This window comes from Acomys minous (genome assembly GCF_964271855.1).
Source record: "Acomys minous genome assembly, chromosome: 16".
In the NCBI taxonomy this organism is placed as follows: Eukaryota; Metazoa; Chordata; class Mammalia; order Rodentia; family Muridae; genus Acomys; species Acomys minous.
Window position 1 is genome coordinate 6,932,878 of NC_140498.1, and position 27,161 is coordinate 6,960,038.

At 44.8% G+C, this 27,161-nt stretch overlaps 1 protein-coding gene across 1 annotated transcript in view; it reads left to right on the plus strand.

Moving 5' to 3' along the window:
• The window catches only part of MYOCD (myocardin), a 97,655-nt gene extending 71,963 nt beyond the window's left edge, over positions 1-25,692 (plus strand). The window contains exons 8-14 of the mRNA XM_084762830.1: positions 3,969-4,252; positions 4,999-5,152; positions 12,983-13,879; positions 15,539-15,682; positions 16,580-16,708; positions 19,298-19,355; positions 21,768-25,692. Coding sequence (XP_084618956.1) covers positions 3,969-4,252; positions 4,999-5,152; positions 12,983-13,879; positions 15,539-15,682; positions 16,580-16,708; positions 19,298-19,355; positions 21,768-22,339 — 2,238 coding nt within the window. The 3' untranslated portion in view covers positions 22,340-25,692. The remainder of the gene's footprint in view (positions 1-3,968; positions 4,253-4,998; positions 5,153-12,982; positions 13,880-15,538; positions 15,683-16,579; positions 16,709-19,297; positions 19,356-21,767) is intronic.
• Positions 25,693-27,161: the final 1,469 nt, after the last annotated feature.

Genomic DNA, 27,161 nt, shown 5'->3' on the forward strand with positions numbered 1-27,161 from the left:
TAAAATCATTTCATTGCTACTTCATAACTGCAATTTTGTTATTGTTACAGATCGTAATGTAAATATCTGATATGCAGAATATCTGGTACATGATCTCCCGAGGGGTCTCGACCCACAGGTTAAGAATCACTGGTATAGAAGGCGCCTTAGAAGGAAGCAGCTGAGCCGGGGTGGAACCTCCCAACTCTCAACCCAATTGGCTCAATATGATTCTCATGAGGCTGGGAGGAAACGTCACAGATCACTCTCAGAAACCATAAAAATCCTAGAGAAGACAAGGTGCCTGGAAGTTGTCCAAGAGGCTGAGTCACAGACCAGTAAGAGCATCACTCCGTCCTCCGCAGTCTAGCTGGGTTTTCAGGCCATCACGGGCCATCTCAGTGTCTTGCCTAAGTATGAAAAGTGTGCAGGGAGATGGGGAGGCCCGATGGCACTCGGAGGAAGGATAGCAGACTACCAAGAAGAGACTTGATACCCTAGCATCATATTCAGGGGAAAGAGGTCCCCCTCAGTCACAGTCATAGGGAAGGGGAATGGAGTGAAAGCAGGAGGGAGGGAGGAATGGGAGGACGCATGGGATGGGATAGCAATTGAGATGTAATATGAATGATTTTATTTTTCAATAAAAAAGAAAAAGGAAAGCGTGCAGGGAAGGCTTGGACAGATACTTCTGTAAAGATATAGATGTTTGCGGGGAGCACATGAAAATGTTGTCAGTTCTGATTGTCTTTAGAAAGGTGCAAAGTGAAATCCCAGTGAAATGCCATCCCATGTGCACTAGGACATCTTCCATCCAGAAGGTGGAAATAACAAATGTCAACGAAGATGTAGGGAAACCGGAAACCCCACACACTACAGGCCTGAGCCCAAAATGCTTAAACTGCCACAGAAAGGTTTGCCATTTCCTCCGCGAATTAAGTATAAATGTATCGTGTAGTCCAACAGTCCCACTCCTGGGTATACACCTGAAAGGACTAAACATAAGTCCCTGAATCTTCACAGTGACACCATTTGCCATATTGATAAGTTCAAACCAACCCAAACGCCCAACCTCCTGAGGGATGAATAAAGTCATGGAATAGCCATGCCACTGAGTTATTACTTAGCCATAAGAAAATGGATGCCATATTGACACTTGCCACAACATGAGCTAACTTTGAAAACATCATGTCAAGTACAAGAAGGCAAACACAGAATACATTCAATGGGGTTTTGTGTATACAAATGTTGAAAGTAAGCATTTTTAACAAATTGAGACTGACAGTTGTGAGAGCTGGGGGGGAGGGGAGAGTGCAGACTGATTACTTAGTGGTGGGCATTCATTTGGGCGCAATTGGGGATTTTATGGGACTGGACAGGGGTGCTGTTCACGCAAAAGCATGAATGTACAAAAATGTTCCTTGCATTTTTACCTCAGTAACAAAAGAAGCTCTCATGCACAGGCGATCGGTAGCCGAGGCAGGGGAATGGAGGGTAGATTTCATTCTCTCCCTCCCTCGGTAGATGATGTGACCACTGTCCTGCGCTCTCAGCATGCTGGGTAAGGAGGGCACACCAACTTTCCAAGTTGGAGCCAGCTTGAACCTGAGCTGGAGTTAGTCAGCAAGGTTGTTGCAGGTGGCAGCAAGCTGCAGGGGAAAGAGGCAAGAGGTTGCACAGCTGGAGGGGAGACCTGGGCCCTGTGATGAGGATCTGTCTTCTGTAATTTGGTAAAGATGTGTGTGTGTGTGTGTGTGTGTGTGTGTGTGTGTGTGTGTGTGTGTGTGTGAAGATTTGAATCAGTAATGCACTAGGAAGTCTTGGGATGTCTAGCCATAGGGTACCCTCTTCCCTTTCTCAGTTGATGAATCCCACAGCCTGAGACTTGAACACCACAGTAGACCCATCCCTGACCCACTTTCAGGAAAATGAACATGTGAATCTCCTAGGTCTTGTGATTTGTAAAGGTAAAAACAAACATGCAAATACAACCCAAGTATCCCCTGTGCTTACACAGTGTCTTCTGGAATGTTCCTGATACCTGTACTAAGGCAATATAGGGGAACAAAGACAACCCTATCCGCCTCCAAGTCAAACCAAGTCTGAGGGGATGAGGCCTGAGCAGCAGGGGGGAGCTGGTCACCAGACCCTACAGACACTCTGATTAATTACAGAAGTCTAATTAATTCATCAGAAGACCGACCGAATGATTAGTTTGGAGAAATAAAGCCACCAAGCTCACAGGAATACTCCCCATCATTATTCAGTAGTCTCCAAAAGAAAGGCTTGGTTAACACAAGTGCCTGCAGCTATAGGGTGCTGGAGTCAGCATAAGGTACGTTGTAGGTTCCTTGGCAGGCACACTCAGATGTGCTTCTTGTGGTTGAAGTCTGGAGGCAGCCTGTGGACACTGGGCCTGCCAGCTGTTCAGGAGCTCCCTCTTCTGTACAATGATGGTACTACACCTTCCCTCCAATTTGACACTAGTGCTTTCCCTTTCAATCACCTTTAACAAGATCCAGTTTGGAACATTGTGATGGGTGCATCGGGGCCCAGGCAGTCTGCTCAAACTATTGCACTAACCAAGAACAATACAATAGTAAACATCGAACCCCTGCTCTGATCTACACAATGGACAGGACAGTCTCCACAGTTAAGTGGAGAGCGGGGACTGACTCTGACATGAACTCTGGTGCTCCATATTTGACCATCTCCCCTTGATGGGGAGGCCTGGTGACACTCAAAGAAAGAATAAGCAGGCTACCAAGATGAGACTTGATAGCCTATGACCATATAGTGGGGGAGGAGGTCCCCCTCAGTCATAGACCTAGGGGAGGGGAATAGGGTGAAAGCAGGAGGGAGGAATGGGAGGATACAAGCGATGAGATAACAATTGAGTTGTAATCTGAATAAATTAATTAAATAAAAATAAAATAATTTTAAAAGGAAAAAATTAGATATAAACAGTAGTTTTATAAGTAGAGTTTAAAAAGTTTGGAGGAAAAAGAGTTCTGATCTGGATTTTTTTTTATCTGATCGATGATAATAGACTTATTATCTCTTAGCATATGCAGACCTTTCAATTCCAGAGGTTATGTATAAAATTATCCTTCATGAGGACACTTGTTACTGTGATCTTTTAAAAAAATACATGCATGTGTGCGCGCCACAACACACGCATGCATAGCCCAGCATATGTATGGATGTCAGGAACAACTAGTGGAAGTCAGTTCTTCCCGCTACTTTGGAATTTAAGAGTGAAACTCAAGGCTTGGCAGTAAGTGCCTTTACTTTCTAAGGCAGCTCCTATGGCGGTCTGTCTATGATCTTTATATTGAGCAGTAAATAATATTTTCTTCACCTTATATGTGACAAAATTTAGATATAATAATCTTATATATAATAGTCACACATTTCTTTTAATTCCCAAAGTTGTATCCTTAACTCTCCTCACTGTGTGCAGATCAGATTGTATGACGAGTAACTCTTGCAGTGATTGGGTAGCCCTCCCCATAGTAAAGAACCAATATTTCAGAGGGCGTGGCTTCCTGCCACCTATGGGTACTTTCGAAGGTAAAGAGAAGGAAAGTGTTCAGGTGTGCTTGACTTTGAGAACCACAGTGCCAACTTCACCTAAGCTCATGTCATTAGCAAGTCAACTTACCATGGGTTTAACATGAGGTGCTTGCATACACTCTCAGGAGCGACCCCCACAAAGGAGTGCTAAGCTATCTATAGGTTTTACATAGGCCACCGAAACTTGGACTTCCACTGGACTCTACTCCAGCAAAGCTCCAAGAGCCCGTTGCAAGGTGTAAGGTGCCCATGTGCCATGCGGGGTGGGGGGATGGTTTAGCCACAGAAGTGCTCATCTGATACACGAACGTGGTTGGGAACTATGTGTCATGCCTTACTGTATCCCCGGGATTTGACTGAAAGCCTCCTAACCGCCACCCAAACCACGGGTCATGTCTCCCTTCTCTTTGCAGGCCAAGTCTTTGGGTGATAGTAAGAACCGCCACAAAAAGCCCAAGGACCCCAAACCAAAGGTGAAGAAGCTCAAATACCACCAGTATATCCCCCCAGATCAGAAGGCAGAGAAGTCCCCCCCACCCATGGACTCTGCCTATGCCCGGTTGCTACAGCAACAGCAACTATTCCTGCAGCTGCAGATTCTCAGCCAGCAGCAGCAACAGCAGCAGCAGCAGCAGCAGCAGCAGCAGCAGCAGCAGCAGCGGTTCAGCTACCCTGCGATGCACCAAACACACCTCAAGTGAGTGCGTCAAGCTGGGGTGGAGGCTTTGGGGCAGAGGAGGAGGATGGCTTCTCTGAAGGGTGTACCTTGTTTTACATGGCGCCCTTGTCTGGCATGTTCAGACTTCGGGCTATCTTTAGAAAACCATGCACACATTTTTTTCAGGACCATAGGGCTAAGAGGAAGCAAATAAGGCAAGGTTCTTTGGAGGAAAGGGAAAAGCTTGGCATCGCCAAACTAAACCATGGAATGTATAAGAATGCAGAATTGACATTTCCGGCAGTTCAAGCTCGCTGCTGAGGAGCCAAGTGACAGCTTTGGAGACTGGCCCCTAAGCCCAGGCTGTGTGCCTGAATTGCAAGGTTCTGTTCACACTCCAGGTGGTCAGCATCCTCGCCCACACAGTTAACACGAGCGTTGTTTCACCTGCCTTTGGCCACCCTCGGCTCGGGGCACAGTTTCAGTTATACCCAAATCTTAGCATCATCAAGAGTCTTACGGCACACTCAGGCCTCTCCAGAGTAGTGCCTTGGCTGGGTCGTGGGTGCACATACCCATGACCTCTACACCCCAGGCTCCATCAACTCCTTTCTGTGCCCTCAAAATGAAGCTGGGAAGTCTGTAATTTGCTGTCTCATTCAGGCTACTGTTTCTCCCTTCCTCTTCTTACCTGCCTGATCCTTGTAGGTAATTGCTCTGTGACTTGTCCTAAGCATCTCCTGCACTGAACTGATTGTATCTGTAAGTGCCTCTTTGTTTTTCAGAGAACCAAATGAACAGATGGTCAGAAATCCGAATCCCTCCTCAGCACCGCTGAGCAGCACTCCTCTGTCCCCCGTCAAAAATAGTCTTTCTGGACCAACTGGTGTCTGTTCTCTCAAACCAGGCCCCCTTCCACCAAACCTGGATGATCTTAAGGTATACAATTTGATTTGATTTTTTTCTTTAAAAAAACAAACAAACAACAACAACAAAAACGAGCACAGCTGTATGTTGTCACTAGCGTCTTTGCCACCTGACATTTTAAGTAAAAATAAAAAAAAGTAGAAGTGGGAGAAAGTGTGGTAGAGATCCGAGGGTGTTGCAGAATTTATGGTGAGGAGGCCAAACCTAAACTTGCATGTCCTGCCTCAGCTTCACAAGGCTGTTCAAGCTCCTAGCTACACTCTAGAGGCCCCCGCAGCATAACTAAGTTACCAAGAACCAGTCGGGGGGGGGGGGATAGAGATGAGCATAGAGCAGAGGTGTGCAACATATAAAGCTTCCAGAATGTTCTAAAGCAATGCTCCATTTCATGATGAACCTATGACAATTTCTGGTGAAATAGGAAGAAATAGAAACCATGGGAATTGCTCTTTATATAGCTAAAAACAATCTACATAGCTAATGTGTCCATATTTCTTCCTAATGATTTTGAGGTTTTTTGTTTGTTTGTTTGTTTGTTTGTTTGATTTTGGGGGGTTGGTTTTTTTTCAGACAGGGTTTCTCTATGTAGCATTGGCTGTCCTGGACTTACTTTGTAGATCAGTCTGGCCTTGAACTCATAGAGATTTGCCTTCCTCTGCCTCCCTGAGAGCTGGGATTAAAGTTGTGCACCACCACACCCAGCTCGCTTTTGCGTTTATATTACTTATTTATTTATTTATTCATTCATTCATTCATTCATTCATTCATTCACTTTACATCCTGGTGGTAGCCCCCTCCTTCCTCTCTTCCCAGTTCCATCCTCCCTCCCCTATACCTCAGAAAAGTGAAACTTGAATGTAGCCTTTCTATTAGAAAATGGTGAGTATACTGGTGGAATTTGAGTGATTTTTAGTTCATTTTATCCAATGCAGATATTGTTAAATAAGTATCTTGGTCCTCATTGAATAGGAAACAATGTTAATAACCCACTGGCAATAATATAATTTAAAACAATGCCCTGTTCTTTTACTTTTCCAAGTCTGGGGACATCTTCCCTGAAGGGACAGCTTGTTAAAAGGCACATGCGTGCCAGCAACTTATTACAGCTCACAGACCACAGGGATCTATATCCACTCAAATGATATTGGATTTCTAGTTGACCTTGGTATGTTTCAAAGCAGTCTTCAAGACTAACATGTTCACCCTTCTGTCCGGTCTCCCATCAGGACTGAGCAGGATGGATGCATTTCCTGCAGTGTACGGACATGATCCCTCCCCCACCACACTGTCAGTGATGGAGCTCCTTTGTCTGGTTCCCACTCTACATACTCTAAAAAACATCTTATTTTTTTTTAATCCTGAATCCTAACAATCCTCATAGTCTTCACTGGGCCAATGCTGGCTATTTCTCCATTATCAGTCTTCGTTATTACCCTCATTTCCAGTTTTAACCCTCAGGTATAAATTTGTTTTTTCTTTCTCTGGGGGAAGGAAGAAATAGCAATTATTTCAAATTGAAGAATATCCCATGGCTGCCAAGAGCCAATAAAATACACCCTGATATCAAAGGTTCCTCTGGTTCTTCTACAGGTCACGCTAAGCTTGTTTTTTCCTGGCTTCTACACACCTAGATGAAGATGCTAAATATGTAATGGTGCTCTTTTGGAACTATGAGGTCAGCCCCTCCATTCCCCAAGTCATAAATACAGAGAGATAAAAGATGCCATCTTACCTTGAAAACATTATTCTAAGTGAAATAAGCCAAGTCAAATACCTGATGAGTTTTCTTAATTCATGTGTAAATAGGCATAAAGACAGAAAGGGGAATGGAAGTCACCAGGACCATCTCAGAAGGACCATAGGGAGTAATTGCTTAATGTGGACATAGTTTCAAGCTGGGATGAAAAGAAAGTTCTGGGGATGGAAGGCAGCAGGGATGTGCTTGCTGAAGCTAAACGTGTGTAATTACTAATTGCCAAGCAGTAAACTCTACATGATGTTTATTTTACCATAACGTATTATTGTTGTTGTTGTTGTTGTTGTTGTTATTATTTTATTTGCACCTAAGTAATTAAAGCATAAGAGTCCTGGATTAGGAGGGCTGGAGAGCCCCAGAGAAGACATAGTCTAGAAGTGCTGGTGGCATTAGGGAGAAGGGAGAACCCAAAGGTGGTTCCTCCTCTGTATCTAAGCTCGGAATCATTGGTTGGTGACAATCACATAGTTAGGATAGGTCAAGAATATGGTGGTGGCAGTGACAGTAAGTAGCATTTTTAACTAGCCACTTGATGTAAATTCTTATGTGGTGAGGTAGTCTTATCGGCCCAGTTTTTAAAACTTAAAAATAAAAAGCCAGAGCCTGAAAGAGGTTCAACGACAGGCAAAGTAGTCAATTTCTAAGTGATGAGATGGGGTTCCACTGACTGCTCACAAAGGCTTTGCCATTACTGTGAGAAATGAGAAGAGAAAGAGAGAAGGGAGGAAGCTTGGCTGGATTTGGCCTCTCACTTGGTGTGTGGGGAGATGTGTCCTTGAGTCCTGGGGAAGTTATACTAAGAGCAGAATTGCAGGGTTCAAGGAAAAGGATCAGTGACAAGCTTATTCAGTTGGAAATGCTGAACAGTGACCAAGGGAAGACCTAGCCCATTTCTGTGATAAGAAACACAGTAGCCCACTCAGCGCAGATGCGCTGTAGGACACAGGGTCATAAACTTTAGAATCCTTGGCTAAGTGAGCGAAGTTGAAACTAGAAGAGTGAATGAGACCATGAGAGAGAGAGAGAAAGATGAGTGGGAAGGACAAGAAGAGGGATGAAGGCTGCTCACATTGCACTCACATTTGCAGGAGGATGGAAAAAAGGGAATTACGGAAGTGATCCTTCCTCGAGGTAATCAGGAGGCGACACAGGATAGGTGGTGTTTCCTTAGTAAATGTTTCACTGTATAAAGGTAAAGAGGAAAGCTGGGTGTGGTGGCGCACGCCTTTAATCCCAGCACTCACGAGAGGTAGGCGGATCACTGTGAATTCAAGGCCAGCCTGATCTACAAAGTGAGTCTAGGACAGCCAAGGCTATACTGAGAAACCCTGTCTCGAAGGAAAAAAAAAAAACCCCCACACACACAAAAGTAAAGAGGAGTCTGGTTTCTCCTTGTAGAGGTATCACAGTTGGGGAGATAGCCCTGTGGATAAAGTGCTTGCCATATAAGCATAAGGACCTGAGTTCAGTCCCCAGGGCCTATGTGTACAGGGTACCACACTGGCAACCCCAGCACCAGGGAGGCAGATACAGAAGGATGCCTGGGCTCGTTGGTCAGCCCGTCTAATTCAGTTGTGCAATCTCCAGGACAATGACAGGCCCTGTCTCAGAGAGAGAGAGAGAGAGAGAGAGAGAGAGAGAGAGAGAGAGAGAGAGAGAGAGAGAGAACCTGAGGTTGACCTCTGACCTACAGAGAAACAGAGAGATAGAGAGAGAGATTAGTGGTTTTTCATAGTACATTGACTTTTTAAAAAATCTTATTTCTAAATGAATTAAATGTGAGAGAGAAAGAGAGAAAGGGGAAGGAACTCTGAAAACTGGGAAAAATATCTGGTGGAAATTAAGAAATTGTCCACCTTAAGGTGATCTATATATTGCTATTGTTTACATGCTTAAAATCACTTTTCATCTGGAGACAGACACAAAAAGCCATGCCAATTAAATTATATAATTTGACTCAAAACAATTTAAGAGAAGAAGAAAAGGAAGGAAGTCTTGTGCTACCTACTCTTGAGTACTTTAGGATTTTCCATAATAAGTGATTTTTAAAGTTAACAATAATTAGAGCACCAGTGAAAACAGAGTGAGGTGTGCGTGTTCACGCTGTCATCTCAAGCAAGCCCACACAGCCGATAATCAGGAATTTTAAGGGAACTGAACTCAACACGTACTCATTTTATCTTAGACTGTGATCTGCATTATTTAATAATGTAGCCTAGATTATTCGCTGCAAGAACAGATTCTAAAAATAAGTGTCGAACTCATTAAATTTAAGTAACTCAAAATTAAAACAATAATGGGTTGCCATCTCGCATTTTCTATCCAAGCCAGGAAATTTAAAAGGAAAAATAAACAAACAAACAAACAAAAACCCTGTCCAGCAAGATTATGAGGAGAAGCAGCTGGACCCAGCACAAGTGGCTGTGTGGTCCCCCCGCCCCCCGCAGCTCTTAGTTGATTGTATCATGGCATTTTAAAACTGAAACATTAAAAAAAAAAAGCTGAAACCTGATCCTGTAGTGTAAAGTAAATGGCATTTTAATAGATAAGAGCCGGAGAAAATATGACCTTATGCTTCCTCCTGCCTGAAATGCATGTGAACACATTGTGTTTGACAACAGCTACTTTAAAAAAGAAAATTATGCCACCCATAAATTTTTGGCATGCTTTCCTTAACATGCCATGAACATTTTCCATATCTTTTAATGTTCAATAAAAGTTATATTTTTAATAACAGCCAATCACCCCGTCACCTAGTTAGCATTCCGCTCCTGGGCGTTTAACTTGGGGCCAAGTGTTTTGCTGTTGAGAATAATATTTCAATGCCCTCTGTATATACATCTGTTATCTTCTCTGATTATTTCTCTCAGATAACTGCATACACACTAGATTGCTGGTTAAAAATACATTCATATTTTTTAGACAGATGTGGTGGCACATGCTGTTAGTCCCAGCCCTCAGGAGGCAGGGGCAGACAGATCTGAGTTCGAATCCAGCCTGGTCTATAAATGGAGTTCCAGGACAGCCAGCACTACACCGAGAAACCAGGTCTTGAAAACCCACACAAACAAAATCAAATGAAAACCACACTGATCTTTTGTAGAGTTCTTGAAGGTTATTACCGGATTTCTCTCTCCTGAGCAGTCTGCTGTGGAGCCACCTGTTGAAGCAGGGCCACCCCAACATGAGTGTGTCCACATGGGTCCTGCTGCAGGTTAACATGTAGCCTGCATGCAGCTCAGTGGTGTGGGAGGGAGGGGGTGTGCACATCTCACCAGCTCCCAGACATTATTTGGCTGCTCCTTGCAGGGACATATCCTAAACAGGAAGATAGTAAAGTCCTTTAGCTTGCTACAATCTTTATTTCCTTGCCTGCTGCTTTGCTTAAAAAAAAAAAAAAAAGAAAAGAAAAGAAAAAAGAAAAAAAAAGTCTCCTAGTCACTTCTCTGTCACTGGGTGAATTAAAATATGCCTCTTAAATTGCTAATGATTACACACACATACTATGTGACTTAGGGGAGGGGAATAAGGGGAAAATGGGAGGGAGGGAAGAATGAGAGGATACAAGGGATGGGATAACCATTGAGATGTAACAAGAATAAATTAATAAAGGAGAAAAAAAAGTCAAAGAAAAAAATAAAAATAAAACTGTGCTTTGTTTTTTAAGAGTTGAGTGAGGTACCTCACTTATTTTTTAATCTTAGGTCTCAGCCTTTTTCTTTTTATTAATTTTTGTTTGCTTATTTTTTTCATATGTATGAGCATTTTGACCACATGTATATACGTGTGCCGTGTGCATGCTAAGTGTATACAGAGATCATAGAGTATGTCAGATCCCCTGGAGCTGGAGTTACAGGTGGTTGTGAGGAACCGTGTGGGTACTGGAATCCGCCCTGGGCATCCTCTGCAAGAACAGCAAGTGCTCTAAACTACTGAGCCACTTCTCCAGCCCCCTTGCTCTTTTATAATGATAAGCACACTTGATGTGTTCTTGTTTTGGAAACTTATTATTTATTCTGCCATTGGTTTCTTTCCAAGGATTGTTATTTTAATTTGCATTTTGTGTGTGTGAGGTTTCTTTGTTCATTCGTTTGTTTGCTTGTCTGGTTTTTTGATTTATCAAAGTTTGAATTTGGGTTGTGGAGATTTTTTATAATTACTTTACTTGCTTTTGTGTTCAAAAGCTGTGTCGCCGCAAAAGAGCTTTCCTTACATATTCATCTGTTTTACAGAATCATTGGACTGTAGATGTTTCATATGTTTCATGCCTTGATCATAGAAGTGATGTGTCTCTAGGGACTATTTAGAAAATGCACTGAGGAGTAGTGCCCTAGCTAACACTTTAGCATACATTCACTAGATAATTCTATAAGTAATATAAGTTTAAATGTATACGTGCATTATTTAAGCTATTTAAAACAGCATAAACCCAAGCTTTCTTTCAGTTAATAAGTAAACTATAAACAATTATTCATCACATGATGCCAACAAACTCTTATAGCTTGATCTTAGTGGATCTTTGGTACCCCATCATTTGCAGTAATTTTTACTTAACTAGTTCCCATGCCTGTCTATATATCATGGTTTACAACTTGTGAACATTATAAGAATGTGGAAATTAATTTATTACATGTGTAGTGGGATAATAATAATAATAATGGCCTTATGTTGCACAACCATTTTCCAGGCACTATTCCAAGTGCTTTTATGAATGCATGTATGCCCATGCAAAAATGTTTAAGGCAGGGATTAACATCCCACTTCAAAGAGAAAGCACCGAGGATTAAGAAGCTAAGAACTTCTGGTTCTAACTTCTGGTTAGAAGGGCCTGGTTTTATCATCATGAACTTTCTTCAATATGCAGTTGCTATTCACCTTGTCATGAAAATTAAAGTAGATCCAGCACATAGCTGGGCGTGGTGAGGTGTGTCTGTCTGTAATCCCAACACTGAGAAGGTGAGGCTAGAGGGAGGATTGAAAGTCAGAGGCCAGCCAGAAAAAAATGAAGACAAAACTCAAAGCCCAGAGGCTGAGGAGGTGGAGGGTAACTCAAGAGCAGACAACTGGTCTACCATGTGCAAGGCCCTGGGTTCCATCTTTTGAGCAGATACACATTTTCGTTCAGGCACAGTCACCTATGCAGGGAACACAATCTTCCCCACTCCCTCCGCTCCAAATTATGCTCACATAAAGTCTTGTTCTTAAAGTCTGATCCAAGACCAGTGGCATAAATGTCTCCCTGGAATTGTTATAAATGGATGATCGTGGTCCCTATCCCAGACCTACTGAAGCCAAACTCCAGGATGGACCCATAATCTATGGGGTTGTTTGTTTGTTTGTTGTTTTCATTTTTTTTTTTAATCAAACCCTTCAGTGAGCAGGTATATGTTTAGGTATGAGGAAGAACGCATGGTAGAAGAAGCCAAAATGCCTGATAATTGTTGCAGATTACTGTTAGACTTGTGAGTTTAAACTCAGGAAGATACTATGAGTCTCCTACAGAAATGAAACGGGCTGAGACGGGGTTGGAGATCTTGTGGCTAGGTGATCTTACCAGTGGGTTAAAAAAAAGCATTCCCATGACTATGGCTGTGAAAAACAAGGCACAGATGGCCTTCACTATAGGGGTTCCATGTGTGATTTTTTTAATCTACAGTGGTGTTAAATAATATACGTTCTATGTGTATCATATTTGATCTTACTTTTTATTCCTGGGCTAATGATGGCTGTCAATCTTTTCCTGTTGGGCTGCAAAGGTGGCCTCTGGGTCCAGTGTGGCCTGAGGCCACAGGAATAGCTGACACTCTGCACAGGCCTTATAGCTCAGCTGACTTGTTCCACCAGTTAGGTGTATTACCTGTGTTTTTTAATTCATAATATTTTTACAATATGATGGACTTAGTCGGAGATAAAGAAGAGTTGGTAAATTTGGTTTAAACCGGAGCAAATTATTTTTAAAAAATAAATAAACTAGAAGTGGATAGACATTGTAAAGTCCCATGAGTGTATCCCAAAGCTCCCTAATTTAAACAAACACAAGTACACTGTCACCCGACACTGCACTAATGGAGCCCTGGTTCCTTTAGGTATCAGAATTAAGACAACAGCTTCGAATACGAGGCTTGCCAGTGTCAGGCACCAAGACAGCACTGGTGGACCGGCTTCGACCCTTTCAGGATTGTGCCGGCAACCCGGTGCCCAACTTTGGGGACATCACGACGGTTACCTTTCCTGTCACGCCCAACACCTTGCCCAGTTATCAGTCCTCCCCATCAGGCTTCTACCACTTTGGCAGCACGAGCTCCAGCCCCCCTATCTCCCCTGCCTCATCTGACCTGTCGGCCGCTGGGTCCCTGCCAGACACTTTCACCGATGCATCACCTGGCTTCGGCTTGCATGCGTCCCCGGTGCCCGCCTGCACCGATGAGAGCCTGCTGAGCAGCCTGAACGGCGGCTCTGGCCCCTCAGAGCCTGACGGGCTAGACTCTGAGAAAGACAAGATGCTGGTGGAGAAACAGAAGGTCATCAACCAGCTCACCTGGAAGCTGCGACAGGAGCAGCGGCAGGTGGAAGAGCTGAGGATGCAGCTGCAGAAACAGAAGAGTGGCTGCAGCGACCAGAAGCCACTGCCCTTCTTGGCCACCAGCATCAAACAGGAAGACGTCTCTAGCTGTCCTTTCGCAGCCCAGCAGGCATCTGGAAAGGGACAGAGCCACAGCTCCAACAGTCCTCCTCCGGCCTGTGAGACTGCTCAGCTGCTGCCTCACTGTGTGGAGTCCTCAGGCCAAACCCATGTACTCTCATCCACGTTCCTCAGCCCCCAGTGCTCCCCCCAGCACTCGCCCCTGGGGGCCCTGAAGAGCCCTCAGCACATCAGCTTGCCCCCATCGCCCAACAGTCATTACTTCCTGGCCTCCTCTTCTGGGACTCAGAGAGAGAACCATGGGGTCGCCTCACCCAGCAGCAGCCAAGGGTGCACACAGGTAAGCACGGAAGGGTTTCCTAGAAGCTAGGCACCACCTCACTAACTCTAGCGTCCTTGAGCCTTCACCGGTAGCCTTCGCATCACTGGTTGGCAAACTCAGACGGCTTGGAAGACAAATGTCTGGAAATCTTTAGCTTCTGTGCCAAACTCCTCAATTTTACCCTTGTAGCACAGACGCACTCCTAGACAGCTTTGCAACAATGTATAACTTTCCAATATAGTTATCTGCAAATCACACCTTCCGCTAAAGGGGTCAGGGCAGTGACTAGAAACCTTGAAAGAGGTAAAAGAGGAAATAATGTTAATATTTGGGATGAAATCTTGGGAGAAGCATCAGGTGAAAGGATCCCAGGGGTTAGAAGGCAAGTAGAACGCAGAAACATCACAAAGAAATGCAGTGTGTGGCTGGGACAGGGTGAGGGAAGAGCTGCAGAAGACGAGTGAAACTAAGAGTTCAAAGGCCACGCCCAACATTAGCAGAGGCTTCCTTTTGTTCACAAAACTAATAGATTATTCGGAAAGGGTCTAGAAGACCATCTGAAGAAGAAAAACACATTGTCAAAGACTTATAAACTCTAAAACAACCCACACTGACCCAAACCGAGTGCCTGCCAAGTACCACGTATGACGAGTCATGAACAGAAGCCATCTCGGTCACTGCCACAGCAACCCTGTGGCTCCAGTTTAGTGCTTTGATTTGATGAGACCCGGGAATCAGAACTGCCTAGAAGCCCAGGATTAGTTGATTTTTTTTTTTAAAGTGCATAATGAAATGCTGCTACCCTGAGGGTGGGATGCATGGCTAGAGGCGATGAGAACATAATTTCACAAACCTATCTGAGCAACACGTTCACCCTAGTGGTGCCCACTCCTGCGAGAACAGACTGGGAGGAATCAGGACTAAAATAGCATATCAACACCATTCATAAACATCTATTGCACTCACCGGTGTCCTAGGCAACGAAGGTTAAAAATAACCTTTAGTGCATGGCTTGGGCCATGATTTTCCAGTTCGAGGATATCAGTGCTAATGGAGAGAAATAAAATGGTGCAATAGTTTGTTACTTACAAATTATAAGAGAGCAGCAATTTCATGAAGAACAAATAACATGACTGGTCTATGGCGTTAAAGCCATGCAGCATGGAATATGTGGGTAGGGTAGAGCTTAATGGTGAAAGCCAGTAGAGTCCTAGAAGGCACTAAAAAATTAGCTCTAAAAATGGAAAGGCTAGGTCAGGAGGTCAGTAGACTTGTCTTATGTCCATGAAGCTGACGAGTTTTTAAGAAAGTCTAATAGAGAACAAATATTCCATGTGAATAAAACCCAGGTAGGGAGAGTATATAAGGCATGGTTACAGGAGGAGAATTTGGGCTCCTAGAACCAGGTAATACCTGTAGTTGTGGAGAGCTTTGAACACTTACACAGGTGAGGTACAGAGAGTCTCGTGGTGGATATGTGAGAGCTAGTGGAAGTTTGTAATGCCTGGGTGATATGTGCAAAGCCAGCTTTTCGATTCGGTCACCTGCCAATAGAATTCAGGAATCTTTGGAAATATCAGAAACCTGAGGGCAAAACGCAGGGGCCAGAAGTGTCAGCCAAAGCCACACTCAAGTATGCTGTGGGGTCTTTAATTTGTCACATGTTTCTTCCTACAGAACTCAGGGGCACACGAAGGCCATCCTCCTAGCTTCTCTCCCCCATCTTCCAGCCTGCACCAGCCTTTCTCTGGCACCCAAGCAGACAACGGTCATAGTGCTGGGCTCAACTCTTGTCCCAAAAGCCCAGTTATTCATCCAAAGGTCAGTACCAGAGAAATTGACAACAAAACTTTTTCTGTGAGGATGAGGATTGAAATTGGACCTTGAGGGAGAGTAGTGTTGGAGACAGAGACAGGTACATAACAGATTCTTGTAAAGAAATGGAAAACTGGGGTCTCTGTAGAGGATGTAAGAGATGGTGCCCACACACTGGTGAAAGGAGTCGGGATGTGGCAAGTTCCCAGAGCAACAAGAGTGAATAATTGAGGAATAACCCAGCAAAAGGCAGGCATGGAATAACTGGGCCACATGCCTGATGTGAGCTAAGGAATGGACACTCTCACAGACTAGGCACCCACAGAAGACCACGTTCACAGTTACTGTGTGAAAATGACCCAGTTTGGAATGACTTGACCCAGGGAATGAACTACTCTGAAAATCCCTGGGTTGAAGAACTTCTTTGTATTAGAGTGAGCTCACATCCCTTTCTCGTCATCTAGGAGAGAAGGGTTCACCTGCTAGGTGTGGTGGGGCAGTATACACCTTTAATCCCAGCACTCAGGGTGCAGAGGCAAGAGTGTCTTGGTGAAGCTTTGAGGCCAGTCTGGCCTACATAGTAAGTTCCAGGACAGCCAGGGTTACACAGTGAGACCTTGTATCAAAGGAAGAAAGGGAGAGAGAGGGGGACTGCAGTTTAGGAAAATAAATAAATTAGTGAGTTCCATTAAGACTCCACTAAGAATGAATCCACAGTGGCACGAACTGGCGTTAACCTATTAGTGTTGTTTGCCGTCTTCTCATCTAAGGCTTATTATTAGCACTTGGTGGTTCTGTTTGTTTTGTTTTGTTTTTAATGTGACCTGTGGCTTCGAGAACACAAGCATTGTCCCTTGGGACCCATGGATTGAATGTTGCTCTCTGTACTGTATCCGCTTGCAGGTGACTGGTTTACAATCTTCTGACAAGGTGGGACCAAAGTTTTCAGTTCCATCCCCAACTTTTTCTAAGCCAAGCTCCACGGTTTCAGAGATAACCCAGCCTCCGTCCTACGAAGATGCAGTCAAGCAGGTAACCACATGGTTTGTTCTCTCCAGTTCACCAAATGGACTCAGCGGGCAGGACTTTGTAGTGTTAGGCACTGTATGTTTTGTGGATTCTGACTTTGAGTGGGGCCTCCCCAGCTGAGTGAGCAAAGTGTATTCCGTATGAGGTGAAAACAGTGCTGTGTGTGTGTGCAGATAGCTCCAAGGTAGGATGGCTCTGTTGATGACTTTTTAAAAACTTATGGTATTGTAAAATGGTGTGTACTCAGTCCAGATTGTATTTTGAACTTGGGCTTTATCATAAGCTAGTAGCATGTGGTCCAGTGTTCTGGGTGCTGGGCAGGCGCAGTGAACCCCAATTCCTACTGCCCAAACACAAGAAAAGGCAAGTGCTCTCTTTGTTGAACGAGGGCTACGTGTATGTAATGCTTCTTGGTCTGTGATAATACTAGTTTAGGGTGCCTTTACTTGGCTACAGCCCATGATAATCTGAGGAACACTTGTGACAGCTGGGAGATTCAGGGAGAACAGGCTGAGCAGGCATTCACAAGGCTTGGCCTTAGTGCCAACCCTGTCACCTGCAACTGTTTCTAAGGTTGGACACACACTCAACTTCTGTTCAGGAAAAGTAAAGTATCTACTCTGTAAGGATTGTGGATAATCTAGTGCTTGCTTCATTGTCTGGGCACGTAATAGGTGCTCAGCTCTGAGAGCAATTGTCAATACAATACTTTCCCAACTTCTCAGCCTTAAAAGGCAATGACCTTGATACAGGGTTGATAGCTGTTGAACCTGAGCATTAGGTGCAAGGAGGGTCATTGACTCCAGCAACTTACATTTTTGCATGTAAAGCTTCAGAATTTAAAAACCAACAAAGAGAAAAACACGAGTGATTTTATATTATCAGCCCTCTGTGTCTGCATTGTACCAGCTGCGGCCTGAACACATTGGGAAAGTAAGTCCTGAAAGTTCCCACAAGCAAGCCTTGAACTTGCTGCTTGCCAGATGTGAAGTGGAATCCATCCAGATGAAAGGGCTGCCTGTCTTGTCTTGAAGTGGCCTCTGGCCATTTCACAGATCCCCCCACCTCTCCAGCATGCACATTGGGAGTGTCAAGGGTCAAGTCTCACATGTTGTGTTAGGCAATGTGACTGTTCTATCTGTATTGAGTGTATATTCTTCCTTCTTGTCACTGGTACCCAAGCCACATAGGACAAGAGCTATTTCCACATCATATTAGGTAGCAAGCTCCAGAGATGACTTGCAAGGCAGGGAGATGGGTTCTGGGCAATTACTAAGTCATTTTCTAGAATAGACTATCACCTGGAGATTTTGGAACCCACAGGTGAGGGCTCCTGGAAATAAGGCCTCCGAGGATGCTGAAGGGTGGGTAGTTCAAGTAGTTTGAACTTGTATATGACATTAAACAGCCATACCCATGTACCCACCTGAGAAAAGAGCATCCGTGCCAGGGGCTGCTTGATATCTGGTCTCCTAAAACCAAAACCAAGGCAGTAGGGTTTTCTTTGCTATAAAAAGATGCTATGCCAAGTAGGCCTTCTTATTTTTAAAAAAAAAAAAAAACCTCAGGAGAAGCAAGACTGTGCTTAAGAACTCAGATGAGGACTGGAGAGATGGCTCAGAGGTTAAGAGCACTGGCTGTTCTTCCAGAGGTCCTGAGTTCAATTCCCAGCAACCACATGGTGGCTCACAGCCATCTATAATGTGATCTGATGCCCTCTTCTCGTGTGCAGGTGTACATGCAGGAAGAACATTGTACACATAATAATAAATGAATAAATCTTTTAAAAATAAAAATAAAAAAACTCAGATGAGCGGAGACAAGGACAGACTCCCAGATCCTGGAAGAGGAATCAAAAATACTGATCCCACTTCCTGGGCCACGTCCATAGCAGCCAAACAGTAGCAGACACAAGTAGCTTCCAAAGCAAGGAAAGGTTAAATGCTGTGTATTAAGATGTGTAATCCTAAGATGGAAACTTGCCAGACAACTGGCTTGAATCAGGAGCCGAGGCTTACGCTCCAATCTGTCTCCTTCTCATTTACTGTGTGGATTATCTAGCCCAGTGGCTTATCTGTGTACGGTTTATGCTAAGATTTGGTCAAACCTAGACCAAATGCCCTTCATCTGGTCTAACTAAGCTCATAACGATATTATTCACTTTAGCCAGAGGTAGAAACAACTCAAGTGGCCGGCAGCCAAATGAAAACGTGGTGGAGTCACACAGTAGAGCACCATTCAGTTCATTTGCAAGAGGCATCAAGTCTATAGAGGCAGGAAGGGGAGTAGTGGCTGCTGGTGTTGGCAGAGGGCTAATGAAAGATGGTGTTTAATGGTTGTAGAGTTTTAGGTTTACAGATTAAAAGAGCTCTGTGCGGTACATAGTGTCCATGGTTGCATCGACAAGTGAATGCATACTAAGAAAGATTAAGCTTTCAAGTTTTACGTTATGTTATAGTTATTTAACTATGCCTTTTTGAATCCTTAATCAAGCCTGGTTCAAAACCCTATAGTGCTGCCTTCTAGCGCCTCTATATACAAGTAGCTGTAGCCTTCTAACCCCCCTGCTCTCTTTTGGCTAATTTGCTATAGCAAATGACTCGGAGTCAGCAGATGGATGAACTCCTGGATGTCCTCATTGAAAGTGGAGGTAAGACTGCCTTGCCTGGGCGGGAGAGATGGCTCAGAGGTTAAGAGCACTGACTGCTCTTCCAAAGGTCCTGAGTTCAATTCCCAGCAAATACGTGGTGGCTCATAACCATCTATAATGAGATCTGGTGTCCTCTTCTGGTGTGCAGGTGTACATGCAGGCAAGAACACTGTAGACATAATCAATAAATAAATAGTTAAAAAAAATAAAGACTGCCTTGCTCAGTATCTGTCAGGACCCTCCACACCTGTGCACACTCCAGGGCATGGCTTCTTATAACCAAGGTCAGGGGCACCCTGAGTCAGGTCCACCAGGTGGACCTTCTGGTAGAGCCACTTCCTCTGAGCTTCAGATATGCTTGGTTAGCAGAGAGGAAAACCACCATGGATGGTTCCTCACCGACTTCATCTTACGGGTGCTTTGCATGGTGCCTTTCAGGCCATCCCTATAAGTGTGTTGTTCTGTTGGTGCATCATTTTTCTGCTGTTCTGATCCCTGTCTTCTTAATTAAGAAAAAGAAGAAAAAACAAACAAACGAGAATATAGTGAAAGCATTGTGCTCGTTACTCAAGCTCAATCAGCCATCTCCCACCGGATGCCCCATTCATGCCGAAACGTTACTCGGCTTAGCAGTAAAAAGCAACCACACATTCATTAACCCATTCACTCACTCACTTAAGAAACACCACGGAATGTGTGTCTGGAGCTTGAAAACACAGGAAGGAATCAGAGGTCCTAAGGAGCATGTGTGAAGGACAAATGAGAACACGAGGCTGAACCCTTTAATCAACAGCGTTTGGCGTTTAACAGGAGGCAGCAAAGGCCTCATAGGCTGAGTGCCAGGGAGCACGTTAAGCTCTGTTCTCCGACAGCTAGTTCCTCCTTTCGGTGGAATGTAGTCTGGTAAGGGAGATGGACAGCCGACAAGGGAACTGGTGTTTCTCGTCATTAACAAGGAGGAGGACGAACGGCATGGGTATAGGTGTATGTGTGTGCTTAAGTCTTACAATGGGAGAGGACTGGTCGTACCAGATGCTCCTCCTTTCTACTTCAGCATGTGTCGGGGAGGCAGAATGGTGAGAACACAGAAGGGCAAGCGGGAGGGGCTAGGGAAGGCTAAGCCGGAGTTCGTCACCAATGAGTTACGTTTTCTAGAGAAGTGCAAGTCTGTTAAGTGCAAGTACAGAGCTTGGCGCTATCAACTAAAAGTGGATGCGGCCCCTGCTCATTTGTATTATTGTCCTCATTCTACATCTAGGTAATTTAGAGCAGCCTAAGAGGAAGTAGATGGGATCTTATCAGGGTGGAGAGTTTTGCTAAGCTAAGCGGGAAGGGCAGAGAGGTGGAAAGCAGCAGCAGATCAGAGAATATGTTCCAAAAAAAGAAAGAAGAGATGTGGGAGGTGCTGGCATGCAGTGGTCAGCAGCACAACCAGTGGATTAGGTGCCTAAGAGTGCCTTAGAAATATTTGCCCCTGGAATACTTTATACATGAGCTAGAGAGGGGAAAGGAGAAGGACAGAGAGTAGGAAATCCTCCTGAAAATGGAGCTCTTGGAAGGGTGTGCTATGCTAGGACAAGGCTCAAGGAATCCAACAGAGTGGATGGGAAAGGCAAGGAACTGAGAAGCCAGCATGAGCAGTGGGTGACTTCTAATGATGCCATAGTCTTAAAAAAATAAGAAACACTGAGCTGCCAAAGTGGCTGTGAACGGGAGGGTTGTTTCCAGCTGGAAGAGGAGGTCTGACCGGAAGTCCTGAAGTAGAGAAACAGGCTGCCCTAAAAGCCACTGAGGAGAGGTAAAAAGGAAGTATCAGTGGAAAAATAGCTGTGGGATGATTGATGCTCTTCTCACAGTTGCTACCCAACAGAGGCTATGCCATAGATGCAATGTCCTCCAGTGACAGCTAGCAGCGGTAGTGAAGGAAGCAATGAAGCCACTAGAGAGGGGCTTGAAAATAGCCCGGTGTGGTGGCACATGCCTGTAATCCCAGCACTCTGGGAGGCAGAGCCAGGTGGATTGCTGTGAATTTGTGGCCAACCTGGTCTAGAGTCCAGGATAGCCAAGGCTACACAGAGAAACCCTGTCTCCAAAAATAAAAACAAACAAAACAAAACAAAACAAAACAAAAGAAAGAAAAAAGAAAGGAAGGAAGAAAAAGAAAGAAAAGAAAAGAAAAAACCCAAACAAACAAAAAACCCAGAGTGGCCGTTCCAAGGCAAGGGTATTTGGTGAAGCTTTAGAGAAGAGAAAATGGAAAGACAAGGCAGGTGAGGAAAGGCCGGGCTTAAGTGTCAGCAGGAAGCACCATCATCTTTTCATTTGTCCTTAGAAAAGCTTGTTTGTGTTGCTCATCATGAGGCATGGTCAGTTCGGGGTGCTTTAACAATTCCTACTGGGTTTTCCCAACAGAAATGCCAGCTGATGCCAGAGAAGACCATTCCTGTCTTCAAAAACTCCCAAAGCTACCCGGGTCCTCCCGCAGTCCCGCCACCGTCCTCCCCAAGCCCTCGGCTTCCTTTGAACAGACGTCCTCAGGAGGCCAGATCTCCTTTGATCACTATGCCACCGACAGCGAAGGACACCTAGAGGTCTTGTTGAATTCTCACAGCCCTGTAGGAAAGGTGAGCGACGTCACCCTCCTCAAAATCGGAAGTGAGGAGCCTCCTTTTGATGGGATCATGGATGGCTTCCCAGGGAAGGCTGCTGAAGACCTCTTCAGTGCCCATGAGCTCTTGCCTGGGCCTCTCTCCCCGATGCATACACAGTTGTCACCCTCCTCAGTGGACAGCAGTGGCCTGCAGCTGAGCTTCACAGAATCTCCTTGGGAAACGATGGAATGGCTGGACCTCACTCCACCCAGTTCCACGCCAGGCTTCGGCAACCTCACCACCAGTGGTCCCAGCATTTTCAACATCGATTTCCTGGATGTCACAGATCTCAATTTGAATTCCCCTATGGACCTCCACTTACAGCAATGGTAAACATCTGAGGTACAAGTACAGTGGGAGCTCAGTAAGAACCCCATGGGGAAGGTGCACAACCAGAAAATACTGTGTGATCCAAAAGTTAAAGGGGAGAAAAAATGGGAAGGGGAAAAAGGCAATGGAGGTTTCTGTAACAATCAACTAAAAAAGGCAAGAATAAGTCGTTATAATATGTATAATGTAATTTCTCCTAGCATACAGCAACTGCTAATAACTTCAGAGATGCATTCAAAAAATGTGCTTCCTCAGAATAAGAATGCCAAAGTTGTCTTTCACTGCCTTATCTCGTATCAGTATTTTCCTAGCCCACAGTTTGTCTCAGGCGTTACTGGGCCATGAGTTCCCACTACAGTCTGTCTCAGGTGTTATTGGGACATAAGCTGAAACTGCTAGCTGTTGTTATGAGTTTACTGAACATCCTGTGGAAGGAAAACAAAACCCCTGGGGTATGCAGGGAAGCCAGTCCCTCGAATATTCTGGAAGCCGTGCTGTGGCAGAGAAGCTTCCCATGTGCATCTTCTGTCTTTCAGAAGAGCAGGGCCTGTTTTAACCGATAGAGTCCTTAGGGCAGAGTAGAGGGACAGAACCAATCCATTCCCAGGAAAGCAAAAGCAACTCAGTGTCCTGCAACCCCTAAATTGTCTTACTGTACTGGTGATCCCTGGCAACTAACTAGCATTGTCCAGACAATCCACCCAGAACATGTTGCTTCTTAACCAATAGCCCAAGTGTTTCTGCCATCTCTATGCTCACCAGTGATGTATAGCAGGGCGAGAAATGTGAATAAAAACAAAAGCAAACAAACATAAAACTCCACAAACTTCACGCCATGGACAGACACTCTTGAAGTTCTCGAATACAACTGCCTCTAGTTCCAAGGACTAGAGATAGACCATGAGAAAGGCAACTGGAGGCCCAGGGAGCCAGGGACAAGATAGAATTAGAGAATGATGCTACTTCACATTCCAGGAAAGAAGAAATTCCATGGGTTGCTATTACAGGACTAATACACAGAGCCAACTACTTCTTCTTCTTCTTCTTCTTCTTCTTCTTCTTCTTCTTCTTCTTCTTCTTCTTCTTCTTCTTCTTCTTCTTCTCCTCTCCTCTCCTCCTCCTCCTCCTCCTTCTCCTCCTCCTCTTCTTCCTCCTCCTCCTCCTCCTCTTCCTTCCTTTTTTAATTATGGACAGAAGAAGTTCACCTCAGTTTATCTTCCTCTCACTACTTTTCTTTCAAGATAGCTATTCTTTATGGCTTTTGGGTTTGAATCCCTCCCATCACACACACACATACACACATACATGGCGAAAAGAGATGTTTTCAGCCCTAACAAGCTGACATTCTCTTATTAAAGCCATTTTTAGAACATTAAAAGTCAAAACTCATTCTTCACATGTGCATTGGCTGCAAACAGAATTCACAAGAATTTCCTTAGGAAGAAACTGGGGACGTGGCCCATTGGTCACAAAGCTTGTTTTATTCGTGTTTGATTTATGGACAATCTTTGTTTTGTGTTGCTCTGGGGAAATTGGAAATCATTGCAGAGTGGAGATAAATCAGGGTAGCATCTACCAGAGAGCATTTCAGTCAGGTTCCGGAGGAAAGCACGGTTGCACACAGAAAGCCACAGGAGACAAAGGACTGTGGTCTTGACAAGTGCTCCTGGTTACCCCTGTGTTTGGTCAGGTCACTGTAAGGCAGAAGGAGACAACACAGATTGCCCAAGCCTCTCAGAGGCTCACTGTGGCGCCAGTTCAAGTATTATGACGTTGCATGCTGTAGAAAGTAGCTATTGCTGTTTTGTTTTTGTTTTAATTTAAATCACTAAGGCACTGTTTTATTCTTTTGTAAAAACAAACAAAAAAAGTTCACTGTGCACTTATAGAGAAAATAATCAGCCATGTTGTGAATTTTTGATAAACCAAAGATTTAGAAACCATTCCATTGACGAAACTGTTTGAACACTGAGTGTTTTTGGTGACTGCTACCCTGGAAGCCATCATATCTTATTGTATGGAAGGGAACACAGATGTGCACACACAAGTAGTTCTATACTATACGTGTGTGTATGGAGTATGTGTATACACACGTGTACACATATGTATACAGATGCATGTGTGCGCACATGTCTGGAAGGTGGCATTCAGAGTGCCTTGAACCCTCAGTCTGCTGTGAATGATGCGTGGCCTTTCTCACCACAAGTTGCTGATGAATCAACCAGACTACACGTTGCCTCTCGTATATGACTAAGGACTCCAACCTAACGTGCATAGCCACTTGCTACCATGAACAGGCTCCTCCTGGCAATGAATATGGATGTGAGAGGACAGAGTGGCTTCACCGTCAGTGGCTGCCAGGGCCAGTGCCTCCTCTCACAGAAGAGTCTAAAGGGAGCATGAGATTTGTTCTGACATTCCTTGATCTGCATTGTGCTGGAAAGGGTCTGTGTGACAAACTTCATTGTGTCTGTATGTCCATCATCGGAACCACAAATCCAGAGGCAAAAGCTTAGCATGAAGATGAAGCCGTGGGGGAGAAGCCTTCATGGGCACATTCCAAACATTGGATGTTTCGTCTGAGTCTGGATGAAGCTTGCTGCTCTGTACATTTTTCAAGGCTCTAGCTGAACCGTGTATATTAACCACCTCCTTATTTCCTTGGAAAACAAACCCACACAGTGTCCGGCCTCTGAGACCCTTTGGGAATTCTGGTCTGACTGATTAGATGGCTCTGTTTTTAGCTAGACTGTGGGAGATCTTTTAATTTTTTTTAAACTATTATTCAAGCTGATACACAAACTTCACAGTTGACGAAAGGGAAGGTGGCTCTGGTTTGTTAGTGCAAGCCAACATCTAGACTGGGTCCCTGGATACTTGGCCTCAGCCTGCTCCCCCAGTCTCCCCAGGCCATGTGTACCCTGTCTTCGCAGCACAGGCAGGCGATTGGAGCCAATAGGGACCAGACTGATGAAGATGGATCAAATCCTCATGCTCATTCAGTTGTCTCCTATTGGGTTTTGTTTTGCTTTTGTTTTTGTGGTTTTTTTGTTTTGTTTTGTTTTTTTACTTTAGGTTCTTTTAATCAATCATGTCCTCTTGTGACAACATGAGCTAAGAGACACGTGGAAATGGCCGCTCTTGGTTTTAGCAGTATTCCTAGAGCCTCAAGCGAGCACGTGTTTAAGAGGCCTGGAAGATCCCGACAGTAAGGAGAGTCTTGGCAGTCCTTCCTACAGTGGCTACAGGACAGCAGGTCCCTCTAGATCTAAAGGAGCCCAGATTCCCCCGTGCCTGCCCCCACGCAAGTTCTTCCAGCAAACCAGGGCTCTGTAATTGTGCTGCTGCTTCTAACAATGTTATCAAGACAACAATGTTATCAAGACAGGCATAGAGAGAGAGAGAGAGAGAGAGAGAGAGAGAGAGAGAGAGAGAGAGAAGGAGAGGGGAGGAGAGGGAGGAAAAGGGAGGGCGAGGGAGGGAGGAAGAAGGAAGGGGAAGGGGAAGAGAAGAAGGAGACGAAGGAAGGGAAGAAGGAAGGAAGGAAGGAAGGAAAAAAGAAAGGAAGGAAGGGAAGGGAAGGAGAAAGGGATGGGGCAGAGAAGCAAAAGAAGGAGAAAGGAAAAACCAGGGCCCAACTTCCTGACTCATGAGTCTCTTGGTTCAGCTATGATGTCATAGTGTAAAAAGTAAAACACAAACACAGAAGAAGGAAGCCATGCTGAGCAATGGAGTGATCCCACTGTTTCCTAAACAGAAACATCAACACAGCCTCTGTCTGGAGAGTTGGAGCCTATGAACTGGCAGTCTTATGCCTTTCGAGAACATTAGCTGGGGACATGAATGAATAAAGACCTACCCCATGCTTTTAAAGCAGTTCTTCTCAGAAGTTATTTATTTTATATTCAATCAGCTTTCCTAGGTCTAGTTAGTCTGAAAACTCCCAAGTGACGTGTACCATTTAGGGTGGTGGCATTTGATGCCTTCTGTGTGTGGAGCACATAGACTTTCAGGGGTTGAGTCAGTATAGGTGTTAACTGTCAGAGGCATCAAGCTCCTCCACACAAGAATGCTGACGCTCTCCCACTGTTAGCAGGGTTATAAAGGGACCTTGGTTTTTTCCAAACACAGGAGACTTTGTCGTGAAAAGCTATCACCACACAGGCTTGTCTTTTCCAGCAGAGTGACAGGACCATAATGTATCTTGGAGCTCTGCGTCTCACCATTTAACATCTGGGAGAGGTGTGGGGCTGTTTTCCCAGACATAGCAGTCCTCTGGAAACAAGGAAAGGGTAGAGGGAGCACGTTTTGCCTGATCCCAAGTCACCACACAAACCTGCAGGGAGCTTTCGAGGCAGACACTTCTGAGACTTCCCTAGACAGAAGACATCAACAGACATGGAGCATCAGGGTCCTAGAACAAGATGGTCTCGTAGAGCTGAGAGCCGATCTGTTGTGTCCGGAAGCCCTCGCTAGGAGACGGCAATCTGTAGAAATGGTTTCAAGGCAGGAAGGAATTTGGGGAGAACTTTGTGACCGTCTGCCAGGGATGTTGTACTAGGGCCCACTTGCTTCGGTGAGCATGAATGAGTTCGCTCCTGCTCCTGGGGAATCGGTGGTACTCCCACCAGAGAACCCCTGCGGATTCCGGTGTTAGTTCTAACTACTGGTTCCCATGATGCACATCAGGAGGCTGTGCTTCCTCTAGATTGTTTAGATTGCCTCGCGTGCAAGGGGAAACAGCAGGGGCACCCAGGAGGCTCTTTAGATGTTTTCCAAAGGAGCAAGACCCACTGCCACAGATCCCAGGGCTCTGATCCATTGA